This window comes from Pteropus vampyrus, unplaced genomic scaffold (genome assembly GCF_000151845.1).
Source record: "Pteropus vampyrus isolate Shadow unplaced genomic scaffold, Pvam_2.0 Scaffold113, whole genome shotgun sequence".
Taxonomy (NCBI): Eukaryota; Metazoa; Chordata; class Mammalia; order Chiroptera; family Pteropodidae; genus Pteropus; species Pteropus vampyrus.
Window position 1 is genome coordinate 2041278 of NW_011888894.1, and position 14376 is coordinate 2055653.

Here is a 14376-nt window from a genome sequence, read left to right on the forward strand (position 1 = left end):
AAGAATGTCTTTTTCCCATCTCTTTACACTAAACAGAGATACAGAACCTGCAAACCCGAGTGGGTTTCTTCTGAAATAACTAATTTCAAAACTCTTAGGGTAACTTCGATATACTCTGGCTTTTTCAAGTACATCTACATTCCAAGTATAGTACAACGAAAGTAAAACAGGAATTAATGATGTAGTTGTTTATTTCGAACATAAGTGGGAAAAAATTTTTAATACAAGAGTAGAAATAGAATTCCAGAGGAAAACATTCCAGTGTATTGTTCTTTGTAAAGTATAGAGAGTAATGATAATGCTGCCATAATACATTCATCTAGTTCATACATTTGAGGGCACATCAACTGATGAAAGCTATATTACAGATGGTTGTATCATAAGCCTAACCTTAAGAAACCTACCAAGTAAATGACTAGACCTGTTCTTTTTGTGATCTGGTAAAAATACTACAAATCTTGAGTCACTTTAAAACTGCAGAGAATGGGGTATACAGTGAGCACACCGGATGTAGCTCTAAAATAATATTTCCTATTTACAGCAAAAGAACAGCTAGAGGGATCAAACCAACCTAATCACAATAAGGAGAGCTGGTGTGAAGTCCAACATATTTTTATTCTAACATTCTTCTCCAGTAGCTCTTTTTAAATCTTCATTGAAGCTGACAGGCTTTCAATTTTTCAACCACTTAGAGCTGAATTATAGAACTAGTTCTCTTTTAAGTGTGGTTCCTAGACCAGGAACATCACCTAGGAACTTAACAGAAATGCAAATTTTTGTATGCCACCCCAAACCCTATTAAAACACACACATTCTGGGAGTGAGCCCAGAAATGTTTTAACAAGCCCTCCAGGTAAGTCCAATGCATACCTAAGTCGGAGAACCACTAGAGTGGAGCTGGCTTTCATTCAGCCCTTTACCATTCTCTTCTGTAAAAGGATGAGTGGTCTTCAGGAGTAACAAGCTCTGATAGTATTTTTTGTCCAATAAAAAATATATATATCCTTTAATACCATGATTGCATTAAAACGAATATGCTTGACATATATCCCATTGCAAAACAAGTTCTAAGTTAACTATTAGTATTTACCAGTCTAGCATATACATAGCACAGTATATTACATTCTCCGCATACTGTCCATTAAAACCACAAAAGGAAAAAAAAATTGCCTCAACATTCTTTTCAAAAATAAAATTAGAAAAAACACCCTTTGACAAGTTTTTTTAACAGTACATGTTAACTTTGTTGCTGTTACTGTTGAATTCACAAGCTTTTATGTGTTCTGTCCTAACAGTGACTATAAGGACAGTCATTAATGATCTTCATACAGTAGATGTAGAACTGATTCTCAAGCTTGGCTGCATATTAGAATCATTTGGGAAGCTTTAAAGTCCAACAGAAGATTCCAATGTGCAGCCAAGGTTGAGAACTTAACGCATTAAAAGATTTCAGGAACCAATTTCTCACCCAGAATGGTACAGTAGCTTTAGAAGCATTTAACAGTTTGGACATATGCTGGATTTGATCAAGCATGGTGTCATTACGAATATCTTACTTGTGTCAACTCTGGAGTAATCCAAGTTACCTCTGCTGTTAGGCTGTCAATGCCACTTACTATCAAGGTTACCACTAGAGTTCTGAGAAATTCTTCACAAAATCCATCTGCTTTGATAATGAATTGGATTTCTTGGGACTTTGAAGGCACTGAAAAACCCTTTGGAAACATATTAGACTCTCCAAGTCAGTGATTCTCAACCCAGGCTGCACATCAGGAACTTCTAACAAGCTACAATGCGGAGGTCCTATCCTCAGTCCATTAAATAATCTATAGGGTATATCAATATTTTCTAAAGCTCCATGGGTGAGGATTCGATAATTGAATGCCAGTTTCTTCAATGAGCCTATATTTGCTTTTCATTTTACTAGAGACTTTTGTATGACATCTTAAGGTTATACTACTAAGACTTACAAATTTCACCCTTAAAAAATGAGACAGAAGAAATCAAAAAAACATTCTGAAAGTCAAGCCTTTGGTGAGGCATTTACTTTGAAAAAGAGTATAAATTACTAAAGCCAGGCATAAGATACCAACTCCTACAGCAGTTTTAACTATCTGACTCAAGATCACATCCAGCTGTGAAGTACAAATAAACTAGTCCCCAACTAAAACGTGTCTTAAGTTCTAATTCAAGTGTTCAGCTTCAAATGTTCTAAGATTTTATTCAAAACCCAGGGCCTCATCTCCAGACCTACTGAATCAATCTCCAGAAGAGCTAGAGAATTTTATATGTTTATCAAACCTCAAATGATTCTTACGATCAAACAAGTTTGGGAAACACTGCTGATGGGTATTAAAAGAAGAGTTAAGAAATTTTGGAGATGGGATAAGTGCAGTAGTTACACTTTCACGCTTATGAGATCCTTATATTTCCTCATGACACTAGAATTACTCATGTTAAACAATAATGGCAAAATATGTGATTTGAAAACATCTCTGCTCAGATTGTGTTCTTTTTTGCCAGTGATATTCCACTGGGAACCAAGAGGGGGAAAAAGTGAAAGTGTTATTATTTCATAGTTCAGTTTTAAGTTTCTCATATAAATCCTCTTGGTCAATCATATCTGTATGTCCATTCCAGCGGTGATAGGCAAGGAGAGCGGCATTGTGGGCTGCAATGGCACTCATCTCCATGGCACTTGCTGCACACTCTATGCCACTGAGGTAATAAAGTCGATCGTGAAGTATGATAGAGGGGCATTTCTCTGGAGGCTTATAGTGAGGATATGCAAGCCACTGCTGCTTCACAGCATAATCATAGGACAAAAAGAGCTTTAAAATTTGTTCTTTAGTAAGAGTTTCTTGGGAAAAGATCTTCCAAACATATGCCCCATCTTCTGATGGTTGAGGATTATTTTCTCTTACAGAGGACACAATCCCAATGCTGTTAATGAACAAATCTGAATTATCAGTGGTTAAGATTGTACTGAGATCAAATTTACCTAAGGCTCTGGAGCTAAAAATAGTGGAATTCAAGTTCCCCTTAATTAAAGTTGTCACAATATATTGGTAGTATTGATGGAATTCCTCAATTGGAGGATCAAAGTTGAGAAAAGTTATATTGGACATTTTTCGATTCAATGGAGTGGCCACCACGATGATGTCATAAAAGTCTGAATGGGTCTCAGATCCAGTTTGGTAGGCCACTTCGTACATCTTTGCGGGGGTTCCTAGAGGAAATAAGGACACATACATTTCTTTAGTGTTTCTATATTTTATACCTTCTAAAAGTAATTCTATGCCTTCTTAAGAGTTTATCATTCTAAGGAATTAAAGGAATTTATCCATTAAGATAACTGTCCATAATTGAGGCCAATTTCCTACTTGAAATGGAAATAATACCTTGTCATTAAGAACAAAATATGGAATTTTTGCTTTTGAAGATGAGATTATTTTTTAAATCCAAGGAGCCATGCCACTGTACTTAAGCACATTTGGGAATATTTCTACATGGCACAACATATACAATGTTAAATCCTATCATTTGGAACTGAGAGAGATGGTGGAGGAGAAGTTTTTCTCCCTGAGCAATTATTTTCTACAGGGGACATTAGGAACAATAAAATAGAAGTTCAAGTTTACCTGTCTGCTTGGTCCGTGTTTTCTCCTCTATGTACATTACTGAGCCAGATATAAGGTTGCTTCTGGAAGCCTGAAGGAGCCCTGAGCAAACAAGTTTATTGCCACCTTTTACTGCCCAAAGGCCAGAATCAGCACCAGCTAGTGACACTGCCCCTGTCAGTGGTAGGAAAAAAATGTGTTTTAATTCCAACTCTGTAAGAGGCCTGCCACCCACTCTCCCTTCCTAATTAGGTGAGTTCTGCTCCAAATGTCTCCACATATTGCCAAATGTCCCCTGGGTACAAAATCTCCCCCAGTAGAGAACCATTCAACTAATGAAAGCTAAGGACTCTCCCCATAAAAATGCACATCTACATTTACACAATTTTGCCAATAATGTCCGGTTTCGCAGAGAAAGGTAGTCTTTTCCAACTCATGGCCTACAGTCAGAAGACACCATACATAACATCAGGTAAGCCCCTCTCTGAACTAATGCCCAGAATGGATCCAAGTCTTGGCTTACCCACAAAACCATTGATGTTTGTGCTTTGGCCATAATTGACCCTCATGACAGGAGCAACAATTTCATCGAGGAATTTCTCAGAGAAGCCTGCTTTCTGCAAGGTCTCAAGAAGTGTTCGGTTAAGCATTCCAAGGAAGTCGTCCCCTCCTAGAGAATGCAGTAAATTTTCTACAGTACTGAAGGCATAATCATGAGACTGGTAGCGGTAGATCCTTTTGAAAAGAAAAATGGCCATTAAACACCAAATGAGATAGCTGGAAGGGGATGCATAAAGAAGTGAAATAGCATCATTAAGACTCAAACTGACTTTCATGTTTCCTTCTAATTAGTTCCTACCTATCATGTGAGACACACTTCAGTCACCATCTTCCCCAGGTATCCCAGAAGCTCTTGGCCCTCCCTCTCTCTCTGTCTCCTCTGGAAGTCCACTGTCCTTTGCGTACAGTCTTCTGCATTTATATGGTCACTGGGAGTACCTTTAAAGAAGTGGGTACATCTTGTTCTCATTTATCTTTTTATCTTAAGACATGTCTAAAATTAAACTTCATCTTTCCACCAGGCTTGATCTTCTCCATTCACCCCCTATCCCAACCAAAAATAACAGGTCACTCCTAATATCCTACATGTCATCCTCAGTTCATTTAGTTTCAAACTTAAACATTTTCATTTCTGCTTTCTGCCTCTCCCACCCATGAAGGAAATCTTATCAATCTTTCTAACCTCTCCAGTTACTTCATTCTCATTTCCCTGATCTTGAGTCAGGATTTATATTCAAACTAATAAAGTGAATAATCTAACTGCTTCTAGCTGTTCAATGAATCTCCCAAAGCCCTAAAGTATCTTTTATTTTGTCATCCAGTCACTTACTCAAAGACCATCTTGCTTACTGCTTACTAAATAAAGTCCTGACATTTTTTTTTAAAATCATAAATTTTAGAGCCAAACTCATCAATTCTAACTCCTTTGCTCTAACTGCAGGCAAAGAAACTAAGTAGAAATACTCAAAGAAGTCTAAAAGTCACATGGAAAGTCAAAGGCTCAAGCACAACTAGCCCTCTCTGCCCTCAACTCTACGCCTCCTGCACGCGTGTGTGCACACACACACACTCATCCCCTCCACTTGAGCAACCTGACCCATTCACTGGTCTCTAAATATGCTCTCCATATTGCTCACCAACACTGCATTAGATCTCCCCTCTAACTGGAATACACTTCCCATTCTGAACCACAGAACAGCTACACTTCCTTTAAAGCCTGAATCCTACCCCCTCTGCAAAGTCTTGCCCAACTTTTCAGTCCACAGTGATGTCATCATCTCCAAAAGTCCCATGAAACCGCAGACGTGCCACTCATTCAGCACTTAGATATTACTTTGTAGTATTATTTTTAGGAAATAGCACCTGACATTTTCCTTCACTTTATGGACCTAAAAGAATATCCACATAAATTAGTTCATGTAGTAATACATAATTTTTCAGACTGCAAGTGATACAGAAATGAGAAAAATATTGTTCCTTTCCCTCAAGAAGCTTATAGTTAGGAACAGGTAATAAGGTACATGCACAGACAAGCATATGAAAAAGGGAAGAAATAAGTGCTAAGGAAAGATCTCTATTAGTGATCAACTTCTACATCAACTTTCTTCTCCAAAATAAACTGTAAATTTTTACAGAGCAAGGGATAATGTCATATCCATTTCAATATTACCTACTGTCTTACCAGCATAGTATACAAAATATTGAATAAATTTTTGTGGGGAAAACTGATACCAGTGCCAAAACTGAAAAACTAAAATAACTCTTTCCAACATATTTGGATTCTAATTCATAGGAAGTTGGGAAAAACAGTATGAAAACACTGAATTCTTTAGAAAAATAAAAGACTGAGTATCTCATAAAATGAAGAGTGGATAATGAAGAGTGACTGTTGGCTAATAGCATGACAAAATAGTAGCCAATTAAATAACTTAAATAAATCATAAAAAAAATTATTCCCCACCTTCTCCCACCTGAGCCCAAACCCCACTCAAGTAAGCCTCTTTAAGTAAAGGCCTCCTAGAGGGTGACATGAGACAACATACACCATATAAACACTGAACATTGTAACTGTTTTACAATACTAGTTGCATTAGAATATATATTTACTAAAAAATTAGACATGTAACTAGTAATTTCTGCTAATCAGCTTATACAGCTTTTTTCTTTTTAAACTACTATTGTATAACCCTTAACATTTACTCATTCATTTATTCATTCCATAAGTAATTATGGAGCATCAACTTTGAGCCAGGCACTGTTCTAGGTGCTGAGGATAGAATCAACATAACAAAGAGAAAAAAAATCCCTGTCCCAGTGGAGCTTGTGTTCTAGTTGGGAAACAGGTATAAAAATAAATAAATAAACATGAATAAATTATATAACAGGTTAGAGGACAATAAGTATTAAAAAGAAAAGTAAATCAAAAAGACAGATTAGGAATGCTTGGAGCTGACAGGGTTGCAACTCTAAATCAGATGGCCCAAAAAAATGAGTAGTAAAGGAAAGCCTCCCTGAGAATGTGACATCTAAGCAAAAACCTGAAGGAGGTAAGGATGCACGCCTTGCAGTATCTGGGGAAGGTGAATAAGTTCTGGAGATTTAATGCACAGCACAGAAATTATAGCCAACGATACCGTCTTTTATACTTCAAAGTTGCTAAGAGACTAGATCTTAAATGCTCGCACCAAATAAATATGACATGACAGCGGGGTTAACTAGCTGTGGTGGTAATCACATTGCAATATATAAATATATCAAATCAACATGCTATATACCTTAAATTTGTATATCAAAATAATGTTATATGTCAATTATATCTTAATTTATTTTAAAAATGTTCTATATACTAATAATGAACAATATGAAAAGGAAATTAAGAAAATCCCATTACAATAGCATCAAAAAGAATAAAACTTTAGGAATAAACTTAGGTAACCAAGGAGACAAAAAGACCTGAACACTGAAAACTACAAAACATTGCTGAAAGCCATTAAAGACATCCTGTGTTCATGGACTGAAAGACTTGATATTGTTAAAATGTCCATATTACCTTAAGTAATTTACAGATCAATGAAAGCCCTATCAAATTCTCAATGGCATTTTCTACAGAAACAGAAAAAAATCCTAAAATTCATATGAAATCTCAAAAGATCCCAAGTAGCCAAAACAATCTGAAGAGAGGGGGAAAAAAAAAAAAAACGCTGGAGGCCTCACGCTTTCTGATTTCAAAGCATATTACAAAACTACAGTAATCAAAATAGTATAATACTTGCAAAATGACAGACATATAGACCAAGGGGACAAAATACAGAATGCAGAAATAAACTCACACATATATGGTCAAATAATCTTTGACAAAGGTAACAAGCTAGGCAATGGGGTGAAGGAGAGTGCTAGGAACCTGGATATCCACATGCAAAAAGACACAAACATAAGACCTGAAACTATAAAACTCCTAGAAGAAAACATTAGGGGAAAAGATTCATGACACTGGATTTGGCAGTGATTATCTGGATATACCAAAAGTACAGGCAACAAAAGCAAAAACAGATAATTGAGACTACATCAAACTTTAAAACTTCTGTGCAGCAAACAATCAACAGAGTGAAAAGGCAACCTACGGAATGGGAGAAAATATGTGCAAACCTGGTAAGGGTTTAATATCCAAAATATATAAAGAATCCTACAACTCAACAACAACAATAAAATTCAATTAAAAAATAGGCAAAGAACTTGAATAGACATTTCTCCAAAGAAGATATACAAATGGTCAATGGGCATATGAAAAGATGCTCAACATCACTAATCATTGGGGAAATGCAAATCAAAACCAAAGAGAATATCGCCTCACACCTTTTAGGATGGCCATTATCTAAAAAACAGAAAACAAGTGTCAATAAGGATGTGGAGAAATTGGAACTCTTGTGCATTGTTGGTGAAAATGTAAAATGGTGTAATTGTATGGAAAACAGTATAAAGATTCCTCAAAAAATTGAAAGTAGAATTACCATATGATCCAGCTATCCCACTTTTGGGTAACATATCCAAAAGAACTGAAAACAGGATCAAAGAGATATATGAAGATCCATATTTACTGCAATATTATTCACAATAGTCAAGAGGTGGAAGTGACCTAAATGTCCATCAACAGATGAATAGATAAAACAAAAGAAACCAGTAATGGAGGACTAGAGAAATAAAAACACCATAAAACATATAAAATACAAATAGCAAAATAGCAGACATAAATCCTACCTTAACAGTAATTATATTAAACATAAATGGACTAAACACTCCAATCATAAGGCAGACACTGACAGAATGGATTTTAAAACATGATCCACCTATATGCTATCGACAAGAAATACACATTAGATTCAAAGACACAAATAGACTGAAAGTAAAAAGATGGAAAAAGGTATACCATGCCAACAGTAACCAAGAGAGCTGGAGTGGCTACACTAATATCAGAGGAAACAGACTTTAAAAGACTTTAAGACAAAAATTGTTACTAGAGACAAAGGAGGACATTTTATAATTATAAAAGGATTAGTTCATCAGTAAGACATAACAATTATAAACCTATATACATCTAACAACAGAGCTCCAAAATACATGAAACAAAACCGACAAAATTGAAGGGAGGAACACACAATTAAACAATAGTTGGAGACTCCAATATCCCACTTTCAACAAAGGGTAGGACAATATTAGTTCACTAGACTTGCCATAACAAAGTATCACAGACTAGGTGGTTTAAACAACAGAAATTTATTTCTCACAGTTCTGGAGGTTAGAAGTCCGAGATAATGGGACTGGCAGGTTTGGTTTCTTCTGAGGCCTGTCTCCTTGGCTCGTAGATGGCCACCTTCTCGCTGTGTCCTCACATGGTCTTTCTCTGTGCGTGCACATCCCTGGTGTCTCTTCTGTGTGTGTTCTAAACTCCTCTTCTTATATGAACACTAGTCAGATTAGATAGGGCCCACCCTAACATACTCATTTTAAATTACTTACTTCATTAAAAAGCCCTATCTACAAATACGGTCACATTCTGAGATACAGCAAGTTAGGACTTCAACAAATGAATTTGAGGCAGACAAAATTCTGCCCATAAAACAGGAAATAAAGAAGTAAGGAATAGGATTATCTATGTCAGTTCTTCCAAGCCATAGTACAGATTTTGGCTATTACTCTGCATGAAATAGCTACTGAAAGTTTCTGAGCAGAGATGTAATGTGATGACTCTTAGAATTAAAAAAAAAAAAAAAAAAAACACTTTGGCTGCTATGCTGAAAACAAACTGTGGTGATACAAAAGCAAAAACATGGAGATGAGTTAGGAGGTATATTAGTTTTCTACTATTGCAGTAACAAATAACCACAGACTTAGAAGCTGAAAACAACACAAAATTAGTATCTTATGATTCTGAAGGTTAGAAATCCAAAGTCAATCTCACTGAGCTAAAGTCAAGGTGTCCACAAGGCTGGTTCCTTCTGGAAGCTCTGAGGAAAAAAATCCATTCTTGATTTTTTCAGCTTCTATAAGCCACCTGCATTTCTTGGCTCATGGCCCATTCCCAGCATCACTCCAAGCTCCTGATTCCATCATCACATCTCCTACTACTCACTCTGATCCTCCTTCCTCTCTAAGGACTCTTGTGGTTACACTGGGTCCATCTAAATTGAGAATAATCTCCCCATTTTAAGATAATCTGCAAAATCCCTTTTCCCATGGAAGGTAATACATTCACAGGTTTCAGGGATTAGGATGTAGACATCTTGCTAGGGGAGGGAGGCATTATTCAGCCTATTAGCAATCCAGAGAAGAGATAATAGTGGCTCAGATCAAAGTAGTACTAGTAGTGGTGGTGGTGACAAGTGGTAGAATCCTGGATATATTTTAAAACTGATAGGATTCAAGATAGACTAGATTTGGGAAATGAGAAAAAGAAAAGAATTTTTAAAATGACTCAAAATATTTGTTAGAAGTAACAAATTACAATATTTTTTGGAAGGAAAGGGGGGAGTTTATAAAGTCTTTGAGTCCTATAAGTCTCAGATCAATAAGTGTTAAGAATATGACAAGTCCCCAGAAATGAAATAAGTGTTAGAGACAAGAATAAGCATTAACCTAGCCTAGAAACCAAGACATCTCAACAAGAAATCATCAATGGACCAGAGGATTCAATTCAACAAACATCTGAGTGAATATCTACTACATTCTAATTATGCATACTATAGAATACAAGCGTGTGTGTGTGGTGTGCATCACATAAAACTCAACAGATGTTTAAAAAAAGAGGCGAATGGTGACTAGAGTATCAGGAGAAGGCTTTGTAATTTCTAGTTTTGAGCATTTTTTTTGTGCACAGTTCTTCTGGTTGAATGATATTCCTTCCTTACGGCATCCAACTGAATAAATAAATGCTCAGAACTGGAAATTAACCTGGCAAGTGTAAATATAAGGGGACTGTAGGATTTCTGCCCAAGGAAAAGTCCAGCAATATTCTCCACTTTAACAACTGACACATGCTGGCTCAATACCAGCCTTCTCTCCAACTATCTCATAGGATATAATAAAATTATCAAAATAAGATTTCTATGTTCTTAATGTATTGAAAGAAATAGAAATGTATGAAGCATGGCCCTTTAAATAATACAGGTCAGTGCTGAATAATCGAATATCATAAATAAACTAGAGGAAGCAGTAATTCCATAACGTCTGGGAATTGTTTTTTAAAACGCAAAAATAGTATAATCTGTATATTTCCCTCACCTGGTCTTTTTCACCATTCTGCAATACCCCAAATTCACTTCAAAAGTGATTCCTTAATTTCTCAAAGGGCAATTATCTACATGTCAAGCAAGTCACAGATAAGAAAATGATATACACAGGTGGGGCTGCATCTGATGCTATCTGAACTGGATCTCCCGAGTGTGCAGCAACATGGCATCCATCTTCTTTAAAAAGTGACTGCCTGTCTCCTCAAAAATTCTATATATTTTCTTAGTTATTAGTTTATTGTTTGTCTTTCTGCTAGAATATATATTCTTTGAGGGCAGGGACATGTTCTAAGTTGTATATCCTCAGGACTTACAATAGTGCCTGGCACATAATAGGCACTCAATATTTGGTGAAGGAATACATGAGTGAATGACTACTTTAAAACAATTTACACTATAGCTAAACTTAACATACCTACTGGAAAGGTGTTCAAGGAATTTACCCAAGAATGATGTATAGAAAGAAATCCCTAACTACCTTCAGTTATAGAATCTAGAGAGTATTTATCCTACTCAATTCTTATATTTGTCTGGTTAATACTTGGTCATATAACACGTAATTTTACCTTTTTAACAATTATTTTATCACATCGGAACAATCATAGTAATGAAATATTAATAACATTTACAATTTGAATTTCTCCAGCATCTAAAACAGTAAACCAGCAAAAAATTTAACACAGCCTTAAAAAAAAAATAGGTCGCATCTTTCAAAGTTAGACTGGTTATTTTACATTATTTTCCCTAATTACCAAAGCAATGTATGTGATACACATAGAATAATTTGAAAATACAGAAAAACGTAAAGAGAAAAAGAGGCGCCTGTATTTGTCCCTTCCCAGGACAGTGCTAGAACTTAACATCCTAATTAAATTCTTAGGGCCTACAACTGATACTCTACCTCAGGCTGCTGGCTCACTAAAGCATCATGTCACGATTAAAGCTCACTTTTCTAATCCTTTCTACAAGCTCTTGCACACATGACGTCATTCATCTATACGATATCAGCACAGTGAAGAGATTAAGAGTGAGGACTCTGCCAGATGAAAGCGGGGTTGGAGGGCTGAGTGAAAAAGGTGAAGGGAGTAAGAAGTAAAATTGGTAGTTACAAAATAGTCGGGGAGATGTAAAGTACAGCATAGGAAATATTGTCAGTAATATTGTAATAAGTATATATGGTGCCAGGTATATATACCACATTTGTTGGGGGGATCACTTAGTAAATTATATGAATGTCTAACCTCTATGCTGTACACTTGAAACCAACATAAAATAATATTGAATGTCAACTGTAACTGAAAAAAATTTTTTTAAATACTGTAAAAAACAAAAACAGTGAGGGCTCTGGAGCCAGCCTGCCTGGGTAAGACTCTTGAGTCTGCCACTTATTAGGTGGTGTATACTTGCACACTTGAAACCTCCCCATGCCTCCACCTTCCACATCTGTAATAAGAAGTTAATAATAGTACCTACCTAGAGAGTTGTCATGAAAATTCAAGAAGTTAGTATTTGCAAAGCATAAGAGTGTCTGGCAACACTAAATAAGCATTTGCAAAATATATTTTCAGAAGCAGCAATAAACTATCCTTTCAATTTCCAAGTGGATAAATGGTCTGCATATTTTATATAAAACATTTTGTCTAATACTCTTACAAACAGGCTTTGCAGTTAGGTGAGAACTGACTGTTCCAAGAAACTTAATTCCTAAAGATCGTCTAACTAAAAGATCTTAGTTTAAATGAAAGGGGAAAAAAATTACCTCATAAACTTGTCTAATATATCCTCTACCCACATGTGCATTCGAAGGGACTGAAATCCATACTGCCAGATTAGTTTAATTATGTTAATTATAAACCAGCTGCTCTCCTCAAACACCAGACTCTCTCCGTTATACACCCCCATTAGGCCACCAGAACCCTGGACAACAGAGAGACCTGCAAAAACAGAAAAAAGGTAAGCAAAGTCAGTGGTTCCTATGCTGAGCAAATGATAGAAAGTAATCTAAAGCTATTGGGGACACTCTGAAGTAAATGAATTCTGGGCTTCTCCCAGTTCTCAGGAGACATATTAAAGAAGCTCTATCTTTAGAATAGTGAAACACTATAACTCACTACATTGTCCAAAAGTAGATTCTCTAAAAGATGGGTCAGGGGATCAGGCAGCAATATCAAAATTAGACTGGCTATTTTTTGGCCTAAAAAGACTAAAAAGTCAGAAGAAAAAAACAGATTACCAACCGAATTCAACTTAAAAACAGAAATGTCACAGACATGAATCTCTGCAGTATAACTGCTCCTGGAATACATTTGCCCTCATGGAAGAAAGAGAGGCCCAGGAAGCATGCACAGGAAATGTGGACAGCAGCTAAGGGAAAGGTGGCATCCCATTATACTATTTTGCATAACTGGAAGGCAGCCAAAATTACTCAATATCCCAATATTCCCTGAGAAAAGGGCCTGCAGAGGTCTGCCAGATATCCCTCACAACCTGTCCAGCTACTCTGCTGGTAGGGAAGTAGTCAGTCAAATGTCTCAGCTTCTAAGCACATGTCTGCACCCACAGCTGTGTGAGTGACATTAAGTCAGACACTTCAAGCTTCTGGGCTCCATTCCCCCAGCTGTAAAATGAGCACACTAGGTTTCTAACTCAAACCACTCTTTGATTCTTCAACAGGAACCCAAAGGTTTAAGAACTGACAACAGCAACCATACCCACCCCCAACCCTATGGCTGTAATTCCAGATAACTGAAGATAACTGATAACTAGTGTCCCATTACAGGAGTAGCTCCTAACCAAGGCAGTACCAACTGCTAGCAGGAAAGTGAGGAAAATAGTTTTACCAACTTCTCCATAAAAGACAATTAACATGATGGAAAAGTTTCAGTTACCTATCTGACAAAAATATTCATGGATGGTCACACAGAAAGCTGCTTAGCTCTAAAACCAAATTACATACCCAGGTCTTTGACAAAGCGCTTCATGTGTAGATTTAAAGGATGGATGACTGAACCTCCTGTCTCATATTCTTGCCCCTGCACAGTCATGGTGGCTAGACGGCCCCCAACTTCTCCTCTTTCAAACAGATCAATCTTCACATCTTTTCCAAATTTCTGCCGCAGATAATAGGCTGCCGAAGTGCCACCAATTCCAGCTCCAATAATCGCTATGGAGGTTAAAAAAAAAAAGGAAATTTCTTTCCCTCTTACCAGCTGTGTGCGTTTTGTTGTTTTCTGAAAAGTCATTAAGCAATAACAAATGTTACTTAAGACTATTTTTAATAATTTAGGCAAGTCTGAGTAGGGGTATGCCAATGACAGCTGCAGTGAAGACAGAACTCTGAATCTGGACAGACACTGCCCCCAGACAAAAGTGGTAGTAGATTAATTTACAAATTGACATTAATTAGAATGTTG

At 36.5% G+C, this 14376-nt stretch overlaps 1 protein-coding gene across 1 annotated transcript; it reads right to left on the reverse strand.

The window, feature by feature from the left end:
* Positions 1 to 173: 173 nt before the first annotated feature.
* On the reverse strand, positions 174 to 14220 carry PCYOX1 (prenylcysteine oxidase 1). Its single transcript, XM_011365566.2, has 5 exons — positions 13920 to 14220; positions 12723 to 12897; positions 4144 to 4355; positions 3642 to 3794; positions 174 to 3229 (listed from the first exon to the last, which is right to left on the reverse strand). Exons 1-5 carry the CDS (start codon positions 14203 to 14205, stop codon positions 2574 to 2576), a joined length of 1482 nt encoding a protein of 493 aa, XP_011363868.2. The 5' UTR covers positions 14206 to 14220; the 3' UTR covers positions 174 to 2573.
* Between the last annotated feature and the right edge of the window lie 156 nt (positions 14221 to 14376).